This window comes from Phoenix dactylifera, chromosome 4 (genome assembly GCF_051530095.1).
Source record: "Phoenix dactylifera cultivar Ajwa chromosome 4, Ajwa_hap1_PhDact_Kaust_v1.1, whole genome shotgun sequence".
In the NCBI taxonomy this organism is placed as follows: Eukaryota; Viridiplantae; Streptophyta; class Magnoliopsida; order Arecales; family Arecaceae; genus Phoenix; species Phoenix dactylifera.
Window position 1 is genome coordinate 290874 of NC_143193.1, and position 14966 is coordinate 305839.

The 14966-nt window shown below is 49.9% G+C and overlaps 1 protein-coding gene across 2 annotated transcripts; it reads right to left on the reverse strand.

Moving 5' to 3' along the window:
* Window positions 1-270: 270 nt before the first annotated feature.
* Window positions 271-2031, reverse strand: LOC103712804 (putative BOI-related E3 ubiquitin-protein ligase 3). Of its 2 annotated transcripts, none has more exons than XM_039133476.3 (4): window positions 1869-2031; window positions 1701-1786; window positions 1228-1616; window positions 271-1137 (listed from the first exon to the last, which is right to left on the reverse strand). In XM_039133476.3, the coding sequence occupies exons 1-4, from the start codon at window positions 1940-1942 to the stop codon at window positions 553-555; spliced, it is 1134 nt and encodes a 377-aa protein (XP_038989404.1). In that variant the 5' UTR covers window positions 1943-2031; the 3' UTR covers window positions 271-552. The 2 variants fall into 2 exon arrangements, with proteins under 2 accessions (XP_038989404.1, XP_038989405.1); XM_039133477.3 differs by having other exon boundaries at window positions 1228-1613; window positions 1869-2028.
* Between the last annotated feature and the right edge of the window lie 12935 nt (window positions 2032-14966).

Below are 14966 nucleotides of genomic sequence, written 5' to 3' on the forward strand. Positions count from 1 at the left end.
ATAATTGATAATAATGTATCTAGTTCCAAAGCGTAGGTTTCTTCGACGCTTGTACGCACTTGCCGATAACTAATCCACGGTATAAATATTAAACCTCTTGGGGGGACCCCGACTGCTAAGACTGACAACGTAGCTGACCACCTCAGCCAAGCAATTAGGCACCCATATTTTCCTCAAATTCCAACCGCCCTCGACGCAATACATCGGGTAATAAACTACCTACTGAATGAAGTGTGGCTCATAAAACTCTCACGAGCAGTTTCAGCACTCTTAAGAGAAAATTACGGAGTGTTTTGAATAAAAAATAGAACTTTTTTGGTCGATAAAAAAAAAAAAAAGAAAACTTTACCGAGAAGTTTTCCTTACAGTAGCAGCGGAACACTCCGGTACAGCATGCATCGGAGAGCATTGGCAAAAGAGAGTTCACAAAAAAAAAGAAGAAGAAAAGACGCGGAAAAAAATAAAAGAAAAAGCTTCACAGACGATTCCAGATCGTTGGTTCACCCCATCGGACGGCCGAGACGGACCCAGAAGAGATAACGCCCGCGGGGATCAGCATAGGAAAATTTCGAGGGAAGCATTCTTCACGGAGTGGCAGATGGGACACGTGTCGATCTTCGGTTCGCAGGCCACGCACAAGCAAAGGTGCCGGCAGGGGAGCAGAAGAACGCACACGTCCTTGTCCCGGCACGCCTTGCACCCCCTCCGCAAACGGAGCTCCTCGTTCTCCCGTGCCGCCGTCGCCTCTGCCTCCCTCCTCCCCTCCTCGAAGCAGCACGACTGCGCGTCGTCAGCCGGGAACGCCGCCACCGGCCCCTCACTGTCCCCGTAACCCTCGCGGCCCTGGTTGCCGGTCACGGGGGCGGTGAACGCGACGTTCTGGAGGAGCACCTGCTCCAGGCTCGTCCGAAGACTATTAACCACGGCTTCGTTGTTCTTGGCGACGTTGAACCAGATCTGGTTCTCGGCGCTCATCTGCCTTACTTTCTCCTCCAGCTCCGCATTCCGGCGGGTCGCGACCTCCAGCTCCGTCTCCTTCTCCCTCAGCCGCTTCGCCACCCGCTGCTCCACCGCCGACACCAACACCCGGCAATATCTCTTCCGGACCTCCTCTAATCCCGATCGAAGCCTTTCATTCTAGTAATCACATCACATCAGACGAAATTAGACCAGTACAGGACTCTATCCAGAAAAAGAGAGACAGGGGAGGGGGATGGGATCCGGTACCTGGAGGCGGAGGAGGGCGTCGATCTCAATGGTCTGCTGGTAGAGATGGAAGGTGAGTTCCTGGGCAAGAGGGGAGACAGCGAGCTGCGAGGCGGCGGCGGGACGCCCGCTAGTAGAAGTCCCGGCGGAGTCGAGCAAGCGGCTCTGCTCGTGCGACAAGCGAGCGCCGGCGGTGGCTACGGCAGTGTTGTCAGGCTTCGACGGAAGCGCGGCGAGATTTAGACCAGGGATTCGGAAGACGGCGAGGGCGTTGCGGTCGGGGTCTGGAGGGAGCGGCGCCATGGGCTCCTCATCTCGCATCCGCTTCCGGGTACCGGAGGCGTTGCACGTCAGCTCGCTCGTCGGATCGCTGAACACGGTCAAGTTATTAAAGCCCTGCTGCGGCCCTGCTGATCCAATCACAGCCGTTCAATGAGCAGATGATCTCGGAGGTGAAGGGGAACAAGAAGGAGCTGGGGTTCGGGATGGCTCACCGAGATAGCTGTAGATGCCGGGGAGAGTCCCGAGTTGGTGGGGGTGGGGATTGCGATCTTGGGGCATCTGGACATTGTTGCGAGCTCTGGAGAAGAAAGACTTGTCAGGGAGGAAAGACAAAAGAAGCGCTCCTAAAATAACGAATCTGGGGGCAGGCGGGCTCTCACCTGGCCCGGAAATCCGCGGAGAGGGCGTTGGATGGATACTGGGCTTGCACAGCCATTGCTCCTGCTCCTCCCATGCGATCGCTCGGTCTAACGCGGTCCGTTGAGTCTTCCGGGAGCGGGGATTGAGGGGAGGATGAAATGACGTGGGGGGGGGGGGAGATGAGGGTCGTATTTATATAGGGATGGGTGATGGACACGTATGACAGCAGGTGCGGTGCGCGAATTAAGAAACAAACAGGTTGGGCCCGGGGGCGGAGGGCGGGGATCGGAAAACGAACGGACTGGTAATTGTTTCACGTTTTCTCGTGGAAACTAATAAATTAATGGAAGGGACGGCCGAGAACGAGAAGGGGGGGGGGGGGGGGATGGTTCTGCCATTTTATATGGAGGGGGCATTTACTCTGTCCGCCCATGGATAAATGAGGGAGCCGCGGCAGCGGACGGTCAACCGAAACGGGACAATGCACATCAGATACGGGCGCTAAGGCTGGGGCCGGGTATCTCCAACTTTCTTTACTTGATTTTGCTTTTTTCTTTAATTTAATTATTATCTTTCTCTTTTCCAGTTTGTTGAATATTTTACTGGTATTTGCTAATTAAAGCGGCTGCAAAGAGAGGCAGATTCTGGAAGGTAATTTCTTAGAGATTTCAGCTGGAAATAGATATTTTAAAAAGAAAATAGCTGCAGCTGCTTTCCATTTACGTGAATGCATAACGTCCGTCCGATACATGCATATGTGGATGATGGCTGAGACATGACAGAAGACGACGGAACAGTATGGGATGCGTGATTACAGAGCAGGCCCCCTTATTGTTCATCCGCCACCAGCTCGTTCCGGAATCACAGGGACGGTTTACCCTGAAAAACATCACGGTGACTGATTTTTTACGTTACTCTTAAAGTTAATTAGCTAATTTTGGCCAAAGTTTTCGACCTTCTACTACCGCTTCCTTCGTCACGTCATTTCCCTTTCCATCGCCATGCTTCCAGCTTGCCACTCCTGCATACTGTCAACAGCATCCACGCCCTGCAGCGCTGGACCACATTAACTACCCCACCCGAGGAGCTCGCTCGGTCGTGACATCTTAGGCACCTTCCGTATTCAGTGGAAATAACGTGACCCAATCCAATTTTATGATGCAGAGTACAGATAGGGATGGACCTAATTAATGGATCGAGATGTAAGGTGAAAAAAAGAACGAGCCGTGTGACTTGCCGAAGTTTTTCATGTTTCTAGCGGGAAACGAGTGCGAGGAAAAGTAGCAGTAAAGTTTCACAAAAAAGAGAAAGAAAAAAAAAGCAGAAGTACGTGGGTGTGGGGGTTGGGAGGGGGACGTTGGGTGCGAAGAGTTAGAGGGAAGAGACGGGAGCAATTAAAAGGGTCGTGCGGCCGGACAGACCAGCCTGGGAAAACCCAACACATCCACGTCACCGCCGGCTCCGGCACGGCCGGCGTCCCACGCCTTCGTGCCTTGGCCACTACGGAACCCGCCATGTGGTCCACCCACTTACCGTCACCCCGCCATCTTGGGTCCCATGACCCGTGAGCAAGCTAAGAAAGGGATAGCGGCGTCCTCCGTCCGTCCCCTCCTCCTTCAACCACACACACCGTAGATAATTTCTCGGTCAGCCTCCACCTCTATCTACTGTTTTCCGTATGCTTTTGTTATGTTTAGCAATACCACCCACTGGCACTGCTATATGACTAGGGCCAGGCCGCTGCGCTGTTAGTGTCCGGTCCTGTGACCAACGGCCCCTGACAACAGTGTCCCCCCGCTCCACCTCTTCCCCCCCTCCCCCCCCCCCCCCCCCGGCGGCTATAAAACTGCCCTTAATTCCCTCGTCAATCCAAGGCGCTCACTCTTACTTCTACACTCTTAGAATAGTGATGGGACTTGGAGTAACTCGGGTGTGCGTATATATAAAAAATGCGGGACCCACTTCTCTGATGAATGGGTCTCTTTTCCCAAAGTTTCCGTACTAGCTAGCCATCTTCTATTTTTATTTTTGGTACAAACGAGCCACTTCTATCGCTTTTTGGAGAGGGGAGAGAGAGACGTCTCTTCCCTTCACCTCTCTTCCCTTGCAGAGGCTGCTCCTGTTGTGGAGTCAGTTTCTCCTGGTATCTTTGTTTTACTCTCCCTCGCTTGGGGAGTTGATGGCCCGCTGCCGCTGCTGCCGCTGCCGCCGCTGCGTCCCCTCTGGTGCTGCAGTAAATAAAAGTAAATAATTGCCTCCCGCTGAAAGGGTGGTGCTAACAGAAGAGGTGTGTGGGCGGCTGGCAGTTCGCAGAATGCGCCAATGGAGTGGAGGCACGCTTGAGGACTTGCCGGTCAAGCCGCGGCCTCCGGCTTTGGAAAGACCGCCGCGACCGGGACGGAACGAGCCCAGAAGATATGATATGAGAGTGACCGACACCGTGATGAATGGGTTGGGTCAAACGAGGCAACCCAAAAGCCAGCACAAACTGCCCCTCTTCTCTTACCACCTCCTGCCTTTAATTTCTTTTCTTTCTCCCTTTTTCCCACTACCTCCGCTGTAAAAATCTCTGATGCTTATCCCTTTCCCCGAAAACGTTAAGATTCGTACTGTTCCCGCAAATCATATCGTATCTTGACCCTATTCGCCCCCTGCCACCTTCCCACTCGCATTCCATTTCCGCGCCTTACCATAAACAGGAACCCTGCATGATGTACGTGTACTTTCTCTCACAGTGGTGTCAAAAGATGCTTGTCGACAGTAATAATCGGCCTAACTTTATCTATGATCCATATATAAGCTATAAATAGTTCCCGGTAAAACAGCACGGCCTTTTTATCTCTTAAACAAAGTATGCAACGCAAGCGTTGCGTTTCTGTCACGCTGAGGGCATCTATGGATCTGGAAATTGCTGTTGCCGAACACCAAGGGTCGCCATATTGGCTCGTTCTTCCCTTATAATTTCCCGGGTCGTGCACAAGTTAGTCAGCTTTTTTTTTTTTTTTTTTTTTTTTTTTTTTTTTTTTTTTTTTTTTTTTTTTTTTTTGGTAAAAAACGGCTACTCAATCATATAGATCTAACATAAGTACAGCCTGCCATGTCCGTAGAAATAAAAGACAACAGAGAAGAAGGAGCGTCTACAGTAGACGTCCACAAAACATCCCCGGAATGCCGGGCCACAAAAGAGGCGACCCAATCTGCGGCCCTGTTCGCCTCTCTAAACACATGACCAATCTGGAAACCGACCATCGTCTGAGCCATCCTCCGAGTCTCCCAAATGAGGGGGTGACCGTCGCCGTACCTGTCCGCCCCCCGGATCCAATCGATCACCACCGCAGAGTCTCCCTCGAGGAACACCCTCTCGACGCCAAGAACCTGCCTGGCATAGGATAACCCCTCCCAAGCAGCCCGTAGCTCCGCACCAACAACTGTAATCCCAGGTGTCCGACGCCCACCTGCAGCCACCAATCTACCACCGTGATCCCTGATCACAAAGCCGACCCCTCCAGTCAACCCGTCTAATGACCTACTGCCATCGAAGTTTACTTTGAGATAGCCAAGGGGTGGGGGAACCCAAGAGACAGTAACAAACAGGGGCGCTGAAACAGCGAAAGGAGAACCCCAGATGTCCCTGGCCATCCCAGAAGAAAACTCAGTGGCAGCCACCATAACCTCCCTCGCATGTCGCGCCGCCCTGTCCACCACCATCCTCGGAAGCCCCCGTCTCCCCTCAAATATGCCTGCGTTCCTATCCAACCAAATGTGGTAAGACAGGTACGCCCTCAATATCCCCTCTGCTGCCAACCTGGGTCTAGACATGGAATCTCTCAGCATCCGCAGCAGATCCTGTGTCGAGACTACCGCATCAATCAGGGGAACCGAAGAGCACTGCCAAATCTGTCGAGCTCTAGGGCACAATAAGAGAACATGCTCAATAGTCTCTACGATATCACCGCACGTCTCACAAAACTGAGATACCCCCATACCACGCCGAACAAGCAAACTCCTCGTCGGGAGACATCCCCACGCCACTTTCCAGATGAATAGTGCCACCCGTGGGTGAATCCGTAATCTCCAAATCCATCCTCCCTCAATCTGTCGCGCTGGCGTCCTGCAGAACAATGCACAAAGATCCCTGGCCCTCACCCGCGACCGCCCCGTCGGAGTCCAAAGCAGCCTATCCGACACCCCTCCAGAGGGAATAGGCAAGGCCAAAATCATCTCCGCCAACTGCTCACCAAACACCTCCCTGATCAGCCCCACCCTCCAATGACTCCCCTCAGAATCCAGCAGATCCCTGACCCTACACCCGGCTAGTCTCGCAGAGTCCACCATGGTCGGCAGACGACAAATCGGCCAATCAGTCACCCAGCTATCCTCCAGCACATCTATCGAGTGCCCGTCACCAATCACCCATCTGATCTCCGGAAGTACCACCATAGCCCTGGCACACATCACTCGCCATGTAGGAGAGAGGTGACGCTCCATCCGCCCCCCAGGCACCAAGACACCATATTTGGCCCTCATCAATGAGGACCACATACTCTCTGGCTCAAGCACAAATCGGGCAACATGCCTCGCCGCTAACACCTCCCGTCTCGTCATCAAAGACTGCACTCCCAGCCCCCCGGCACTGGTCGGCTGGCAAACACTCTCCCAGGCCACCAAGTGGATCCCGCCTCTGCCACTCCTCCTCCCCCAGATAAACTCCCTGAACAACTGCTCAAGGGACCTCAAGACCGACACCGGAATATCGACATGGGATAAAAGATAAATAGGAACAGATGAAAGTACAGAGCGTACCAGTACGATCCTCCCCATCATAGACAATGAATGGGACTGCCAGCCCTCCAGTCTCCGTCTGACGCTAGTCACAAGGGACACACAGTCCCTAATCCTCAGACGACGACCACATAAAGGTACCCCCAAATAAGACATCATGCCCCCCTGTTCTCCTACTCCTAGAACCTCCAGTATAGAACGCTTCAGCGCCCCGCGCGTCTTCGGACTAAAGATAACAGCGGACTTGTCCAAATTGACCTGCTGCCCAGACAGAGCACAGTAATCCCGAAGAATCTGATCTATAACTCGAGCCGACTGTCTCGTGGACCTGGCTAAAAGCATACAATCATCAGCAAATAACAGATGGGAGATCGCCACTGCTCCCTCCACCGGTCTGTCCAGCTCCTGACTCATCACTGCCTGCCGCAAGGAATCTAGACAATGCATCCGCACAAATAATAAACAGCAATGGAGAAAGGGGACAACCCTGACGCAAACCCCCAGACGACGAAAAGAAACGGGAGGGCGAACCGTTCACCAAAAGAGCAAAAGAGGGCCCCCTGATGCAGCTCATCGCCCACCTGATCCATGTCTCATGCACCCCAAACAACCGCAAGGACTGCTGCACAAAGTCCCACCTCATCCTGTCATAAGCCCTCTCCATATCAAGCTTGACCCCCATCAAGCTTCTCCTCATCGGAGCTCTGCTAAGATCAAACATAAACTCCTGAGCAATGAGTACATTGTCCGATATACTCCGCCCCTCCAAAAAAGCCTCCTGCTCCGGGGATATAAGCCTGGGGAGCACCCCCCTCAATCTGATAGCGAGAATTTTCGTCGTCACCTTGTACAAGGTCGTACAAAGGCTGATCGGACGGAAATGACTCGGCTCCGTAGCATCCTGTCGTTTCGGAATCAGGGCAATGAAGGTCCTCTGCCACTCAGCCGCCATCACTGCTCTACTGAAGAACTGCTGTATAGCTGCCGTCACATCCCGTCCTACTATCATCCAATATCGCTGAAAAAACACCGGTGGGAACCCATCCGGCCCCGGCGCCTTGTCCCCTCCGAGGGACCACACCGCCTCCCTGATCTCCCTCTCTGATACCGGTCTAATCAAATCAGAGTTCTCCACCTCTGTGACCAACTCCCCTGGCGGAGGAATATCTGCTAGGCTCGCTACACCAGTCTGCTCTGTCCATCTGCTCCTAAAGAAGCTCACCAGAATCCTCTGTATCACCTCCGGCTCCTCCGACTGCTGCCCCTCCTCATCCCTAATAAATCTGATCCTGTTCTGATTCCTCCTAATCACTGTCGCCTGGTGAAAATACCTGGTATTCCTGTCCCCCTCCATGATCCACTGAACCCTTGCCTTCTGTCTCCAAAAAATCTCCTGCTGTCTAAGTAGACCATCATGCAGAGCAAGTAAGGATCTAAGCTCCCCCACATCCTCATCTGACAGACCCCCTCCGCGAGCCTCCTGATCCTGTAACCTAACAATGGCCTCCTCTGACTCCTCAATCCTCCTAAAAATGTCTCCCACCTCCTCTCGATTCCATCTCCTCAGCCTCCTCCTCGCCAACTCCAACCTCCTGGACACCCGGTACATGGCATCACCCCTCACTGGAGTGCTCCACGCCTCCCTGACCATCTCCCATGAACGAGGGTAAGAGAGCCATATCTTCTCGAACCTGAATGGGGGGTGCACCGGAACAAAGGCATCAGTGCTCATCAACAAGGGACAGTGATCAGATGCAATCCTGGGTAAGTGAGAAACGCGATGATCCGGGAACCTCTGGACCCATCCAGCTGTCGCACAAGCTCTATCAAGTCTCTCCCAAACCCTGGCCGGACCCTGTTGATTATTGCACCATGTAAACCTTGGACCTGTAAATCCCAAGTCAATCAACCCATTTGTAGTCAAAAAATCCTCGAATTCCTTAACCTTCCTCTCGTGGGAGAAAGGCTTACCCCCCATCTTCTCCTGAGGGTCGACAATACAATTAAAATCACCCGCCATCAGAAAAGGGAAGCCCTGAGCAACCAACTGCGATGTCTCCTCCCACAACCGTCGCCTCTCCCTGAAGTCAGTACTCGCATACACCGCCGCAAGAACCCAGGGATCGTCTGTGCCCTCCGAGATCACCAGGATCACCTCTTGGCCACAAACATGAAACAGATCCAATCTACACGACTCCAGCCTCCACGTGACAATTATCCCGCCCGACAATCCACGGGACTCCACTGCATAGAATCCCCATGACCGAGGGAGCACTCTCCTTGCCTTCTGAAGGCTCCTACCCGATAAACGGGTCTCAAATAGAATACAAATTTCCGGTCTGTTCTGTAGCACAAACCTCCGGAACGCCGGGGCAAAAGAGGGCTTCCCCGCACCTCGACAATTCCATAGGAGGACCTTCATTGTTCACCCATGGTAATATCACAACCCACCATCCCGGGGTTGCACTCATGAAACTCCACCTCATTCTCAGCTCCCTCACTAACCAATCCTCCTCTGTTCACCTTCCTCACCACACCCTTCAATTGATCCAAGGCACAGAGGGGAACATCACTGGTCTCCGGCACGGGACACCCTACACGAACCACCACCTCATTCCCAGGTCCGTCACAAGCCGATGCCGATACTCCTGTATGCACCCTCTCCACAGCAGTCTTCAGTTGGTCCAAGGCTCGGAGATGAGCACCACCAGCCTCCGGCTGAACCTCCTGGCCCAACGCCATTCCTCGCTCTGGTGCAGGAAGCACCGGCCCTCTATGCAGTCTGCTACCTGAGTCCTCGCTCTGGCCACCCCCCACACCACAGGGTCTGGAGGACTCTCCCATATCCGGCAGCACAGGGAGCTTACCCCGATCCACCTGTACAGCTGTGGCCACCGCAGACGGAGGTTGGTCGAGCGGCCCAACCGCACCCCCCATCCCCACCAAAGGACACGGCCCTACCTTCTTCCTTGCCAGCCGTGCCGCCTGATCAACTGCCAGCTCCGGGGCCAACGCCGTCACAGAGAGGGACCGGACCAGGGTCTTCCCAGTCGCCCCCATCACCACCCGCCGAGAGGGACCACCGCCTTTGGACTCCCGCTCCGCCCTAGGAGGCCGACCAAGCACCGCCGAGAGGGGCGGAGGGGAGCTCTTGCTCCTCCAGCGGCGGCTACCCCCCGACCTCTCCTTCCTCAAAGAACCAATCCCTCTCCCGGGGGAGGCCGAGCGAAGCAACCCCTTAGAACTAACAGGGCTTCTGCTTCGTTTCATCGGGGTGAATCAATATTCGGGGTGGGGAGGCTAGAGCTCTCTCTCTCTCTAACCCGCTCTCTCTCTCTCTAACCCGCTCTCTCTCTCTCTAACCTTAGTCAGCTTTTGACGCGCCTTTCGGGTGAATCATGGGGAGGAGGGTGGTTTGGAGCTGACGTGTCGTGGCACCCAGACTTTTATCACCGTCACCGTCAAAAAAAAAGGGTCTCTCCTTTCTTTTGCATTCTTTTAAATATCTGCTTGTCCTTATTATTTGCATTATGTTTTGAGTATTCCTGCGGATGCTCGGTTGCTTTTTTATTTCCAAATAGGAGGCATGGAGATCTACTTGTCCTCTTTTAAATGTCTACCTGTCCTTATTACAAATAGAATTATATATATATATATATATATATATATATATATATATATATATATATATTCTTTCGTAAAACGTAGAATTTTATTTAATACTTCTTGAGCTAATAATATTTAGATGGATATGTGAGTTTTTGGACTGCGTACAGCTTACTGTATACATACGCACGCGCTTGGTTCGGCGAGCCGGGCTGTGCACGCAAAAGCACTCTAGCCACTGAAAAGGCTCAGCAGCTATTTTTTAAAAATATATTTATTTATTAAGTTTTATCTATATTTTTTATTTCATCAATATCTATCTTTAATATATAAAGCTTATTCCTGCCAACTGCTGTTATAAGTTGAACCTTTCCAATGGCCTTAGCTTGGTTCCAACATGATATGAAGAAGAGTAAAAGAAGCTAAGCTTGGGTGGTGGGGGAAGGGACAAACAAGTGATGTGGCTCTTGGAGATTTGGATGGAGAGATACAACTACTTCAAGGCTCGTGGGTCTTGACTTTACAGCGTGCGTCACCGTTTGGTTGAGTTCCAGGAAATGGACTCTTATGTAGAGAGTTTCTGTATTTTTTTTATAATCACACGCCCCTTATACAATATTTGTGGCTCAAATCCTCATACGGAACGTGATGGTGAATGCCAACCGGCTGAACAGCTCCAAAAGGGATTGTCTTAGGTGAAAAACTAATTAATTAAGCAGAGGCAAAGAGCTTCGACACGAAGCGAGGAAGTTGATCTGAAGTTGGCCATGTGTGGCTCGCGAGCGTCTGCCACATTCCGTGCTCCAACGCCCAGCGGGGTTAGGTCAATGGAGGATGGCCGGGCATTGAATCTCGTCCAAAAAAATTGTACAACTCCAATAATATTTTATGTTATTTCGGAACGGGACCGACCAGCATAGCACATTGGCCAATTACCGACGTTATAAGGCCATTCACCTCGGCCAAGAAGATTAGGATAACTCGAGATCGCAGTCTGCTTCGTCTGCATTAGTTGGCATGTCTCTTTACAGTGGAGAGGTCCAGCATTCTTTTTTGAGGGAGAACGGGTCCGGCATTCAATCTCGGATAGCGGCATTCCTATTACATTCTTCCTTCCTCAAAGAACAAAGTTTTGAAATAAAAGAAAATATATTTTATCTAATCCATGCAGGCATCCCGGTTTCAATGTCTTGGACAAGTGTTATTCAATTTAATGGAAAATGATCGACATATCATGACAATGCTATCCAGTTTTTGTTTCGTCTCTTTTGTTTTGTTTTTGTTTTTGTTTTTTTTTTTTGCTTTTTCCTTGAAAGAAACATCGCTATTTGAATTAAATACCTAGGTCCACTTGGCATGAACCAATTTCAATTCACAGGGAGGATTTATTGTCCGGTAGCCATCTTTAAGATGGTGGCCGGCTACCATTTAATCGGGTCAGAAGAAATGTTGAATGTTGGACCATTTAATCGGATCAGTGTCTAATGGTCATATATGATGGGTTTTACGACATCAACACGTTTTCAATTTCTCAGCGCATCTAAAGGTTGAAGATTCCTAGTCTTCTAGGTTGTCTGGTGCTTTATGTTGACATCTTGCAATACTTGCTGAATGGACTCCATGAAAGTAGGCTTGCTGTCTTGGCCAAAAAAAAAAAAATTGGTAGGCTTGCTGGTCCATCAATCACTCACTGCTCGCATAGGGAATATTTTTGGCTCTTCAGTCTTACCGCCACCATTGCTGACCTTGATAGATGGACACCCTTTTCTCTAGTTTTATGATCATTGGTTCATGTAAATTGACTTGATTAAAAAAGCTCAAGGAGCATCGTCGCGTGCAAAGGTGCAGGTTCTGCTGCATGGATCGATGAGTGGAGTTGCTTTAACGTAAGAGTACCTTGTTGTTTGAAGCTACCATGCAGCAAGTTACATAGACGACCCCCTGCTATCGATACAACTGCATGTCCTGTAGACCTCCTGAAACAAGGGATATCAAGTAGCAACCATGCGATTCGATGGAGCGTACCTACGAGCTACAAATTAACGAGGTGCGCGAAGGAATGCATTTGATATAGTTCACTGGCGAGACGGATTAAAAACCAAAGTCCACCGGTCCTGACCAATCTCAATTCAAAGGGCGGATTTGTGGTTTATTAGCCATCTTCCTATGGATGTCGATCGGGCGCCTTGGGTTGGAGGTGTCCTTATACAATGTATCGGTTTGATTCCATGACTGCTACAGGTCCATCGAGAATAGATGGTACAGAGTCGTTCTGATCTTCTAGCAACAGATAATGTGCAATCACTCAATCTATTTGTGCATCCCAGGGTTGGAGAGAAAAAAAAATAAATTAATTAAAAAACTAAAAACGGAGAAGAATGAAAAGCCAACAAGGAACTCAAGTGGAAGGGCATCGACGAGCCAACTTGTGCGGATTAGAATATCGTGCCCTCCTCCCCTTTTGAGCTGGTGGCGATATGCTTCCGAATGATACGATTACGACGTCGCCTAAATCGCCCAAAGAGGCCTTCGCTTTCTTTCTTTCTTTCTTTCCCGGCGACTAAATAAGAGAATCCTATCGCAAATACAGAGAAGGAATGGCAGAAGAGTGGTTGGGCCTTTATGTCATAGATTAACCGGCCCCCGTTGGAGATTAGGAAAGGGGATCCGAAATTGATGACAAGGAACACATGATGTCAGGGCCCCACCATGGGCTGTAAGCGCCATCACATGCGCACCTGTGAGAGGCGGTGGCCCACTCCCCGGCCCCTAATCCCCAAGCTGACATCGAGCATTACTTTCTGTGGGTTGGAATGATCACCATGGCACCGTGGGTGACCACCAAGGCCATGCGATTCCTTTCCTTACTCTGACCTTGGGCTTGTCCTGTTCGGGCATACGCGTCCGCATTGGTCTAGACCTGGGGGCCCACCTCCGAAAACGAGGTCCAACTGTATTAACTTTTTGGAAGTTTGGGATGCAACTCATGAGGGCGCTTTTTAATGGCTCATTGGGAGGCCAGCCGAAATAGTGGCTTGCGGTGGCTGGCGTGAGTAGGTACCATTGGTTTTCCCGAAAGGTGACAGGCCGGGAGGCCGAGCCTGTCGTTTTGTGCTTTACATTAGCCCAACCGTCACGTAAGGGAGGATGAAGTGGGCCACAGCCTATCAGCCTCAGCACTCAGCCCTCAGCCCTCGACTTCTTGCAAGTAGCAGCGCGGAACAAGAACAACGCTTCTCTCTCTCCCTCCCTCCTATCAATCTCATGGACCCCTCGCTCTCCAATTTCCCGGCGGCTTCTAGCCTTGGGGGCCCAAGCAAGTAACTCATCATATAAGACACGGCCGATAAATTATTGTAGATCTTGGGATGTGATTTCGGCGAAGGAACCGGAATCATTTCGGCGAAGGAACCGGAATCATTGATTTTATGATGCACACATCTTTTCAATATAAATTATTTTTTCAATTATATCATCATAAAAAAAATAAAAATATGAAACATTACTAAATTTAATTATTTGTTAATGTCCGAAGATGCACTCGAACCGAGCCCAGCTGAAAAATATTCGAATCTATTCAAAATATTTGGGTTTGAAATTCGACTCGAAATCAAATGAACTTTAATACTTAAGTTTAAACTCGGCGCGGTCAAAAAAAAAAAAAAGCAAGATAGAAGATCACCTCGACTCGGCTCAAGTACCCACCGAGCTGTATTTGAGCTCTAATTTGAATCTTGGTTATATTTAAAAGCTATGGTTAAAAGTTAAGAGTTAAAGCATATTAGAATATATAAATATTATATTTTTAAAAACTAAATTAATAATATATGCCTTGAATAAAAATATAATATTACTAAAAGTATATATACTCAAGCATGAAAACTGTTCGAGCTATTCAAGCTTGATAATAGTCAGATCGAGTCGAGCTTACTCATTTGCACTCTCATTACCCAAAAATCTAATAAGAGAATCATCTGTATAAAAGTAAAATGATTTGATTGGTATGCTGGCAAATAGTAAGTCGCGATGGCAACTGCTTAATAAAACATATTTGCAATTTATATAAATCCAAAAAAAAAAAAGGAGGGGTGGGCCGGGATGGTTACTTTAATTGATTGGGCAAAAAATTGACGATAAAAATATTATTTTTTTCTTAACTAAGAGTTGACATAGAGTCTTTGATTTTTGCACTCCAACAGTCGCTGGCTATTTGTTATTCCTTGCACTCTAAGCTATTATTACATGGAATTTAAGAAAAGCAAGATGTTACCTAAGATTGAAAAAACTCGTGCTTAAACTTGCGGAGAAAGAACAATTCTCCATGAGTGAAAGAAGGGCAGTATGATACCAATCATACAAAAGAAATTTGTCACGTAACCGAGTAGAACCTTTGGTTATTTGTGCCGACTGGTCAATTTGATGACCATCCATCCGATAAGGAAATGTCATAGCTGCATGTCACCTTGCTAGGCGTGCCCTAAACTCTCTGAGTTTTGATAGAGTTGGGGTACGTGGCTGGAGAAAGATCAAAGCAGCTTCCCGCTTCATCTGGACATGCATGCGATGGCATCATGGGACCCATCAATTCCTCGTCCGACTCGTCGGTTGCTTCTGTCACGACCTGTCAAAGCCCGGTTGAGTTCGCGTACAACTCATACCTATCGGCACGATCGCTTGATCGAGACTTCCAAGTTCCCATACTGGATGGATCTATGACGAAAGAGTCCAAG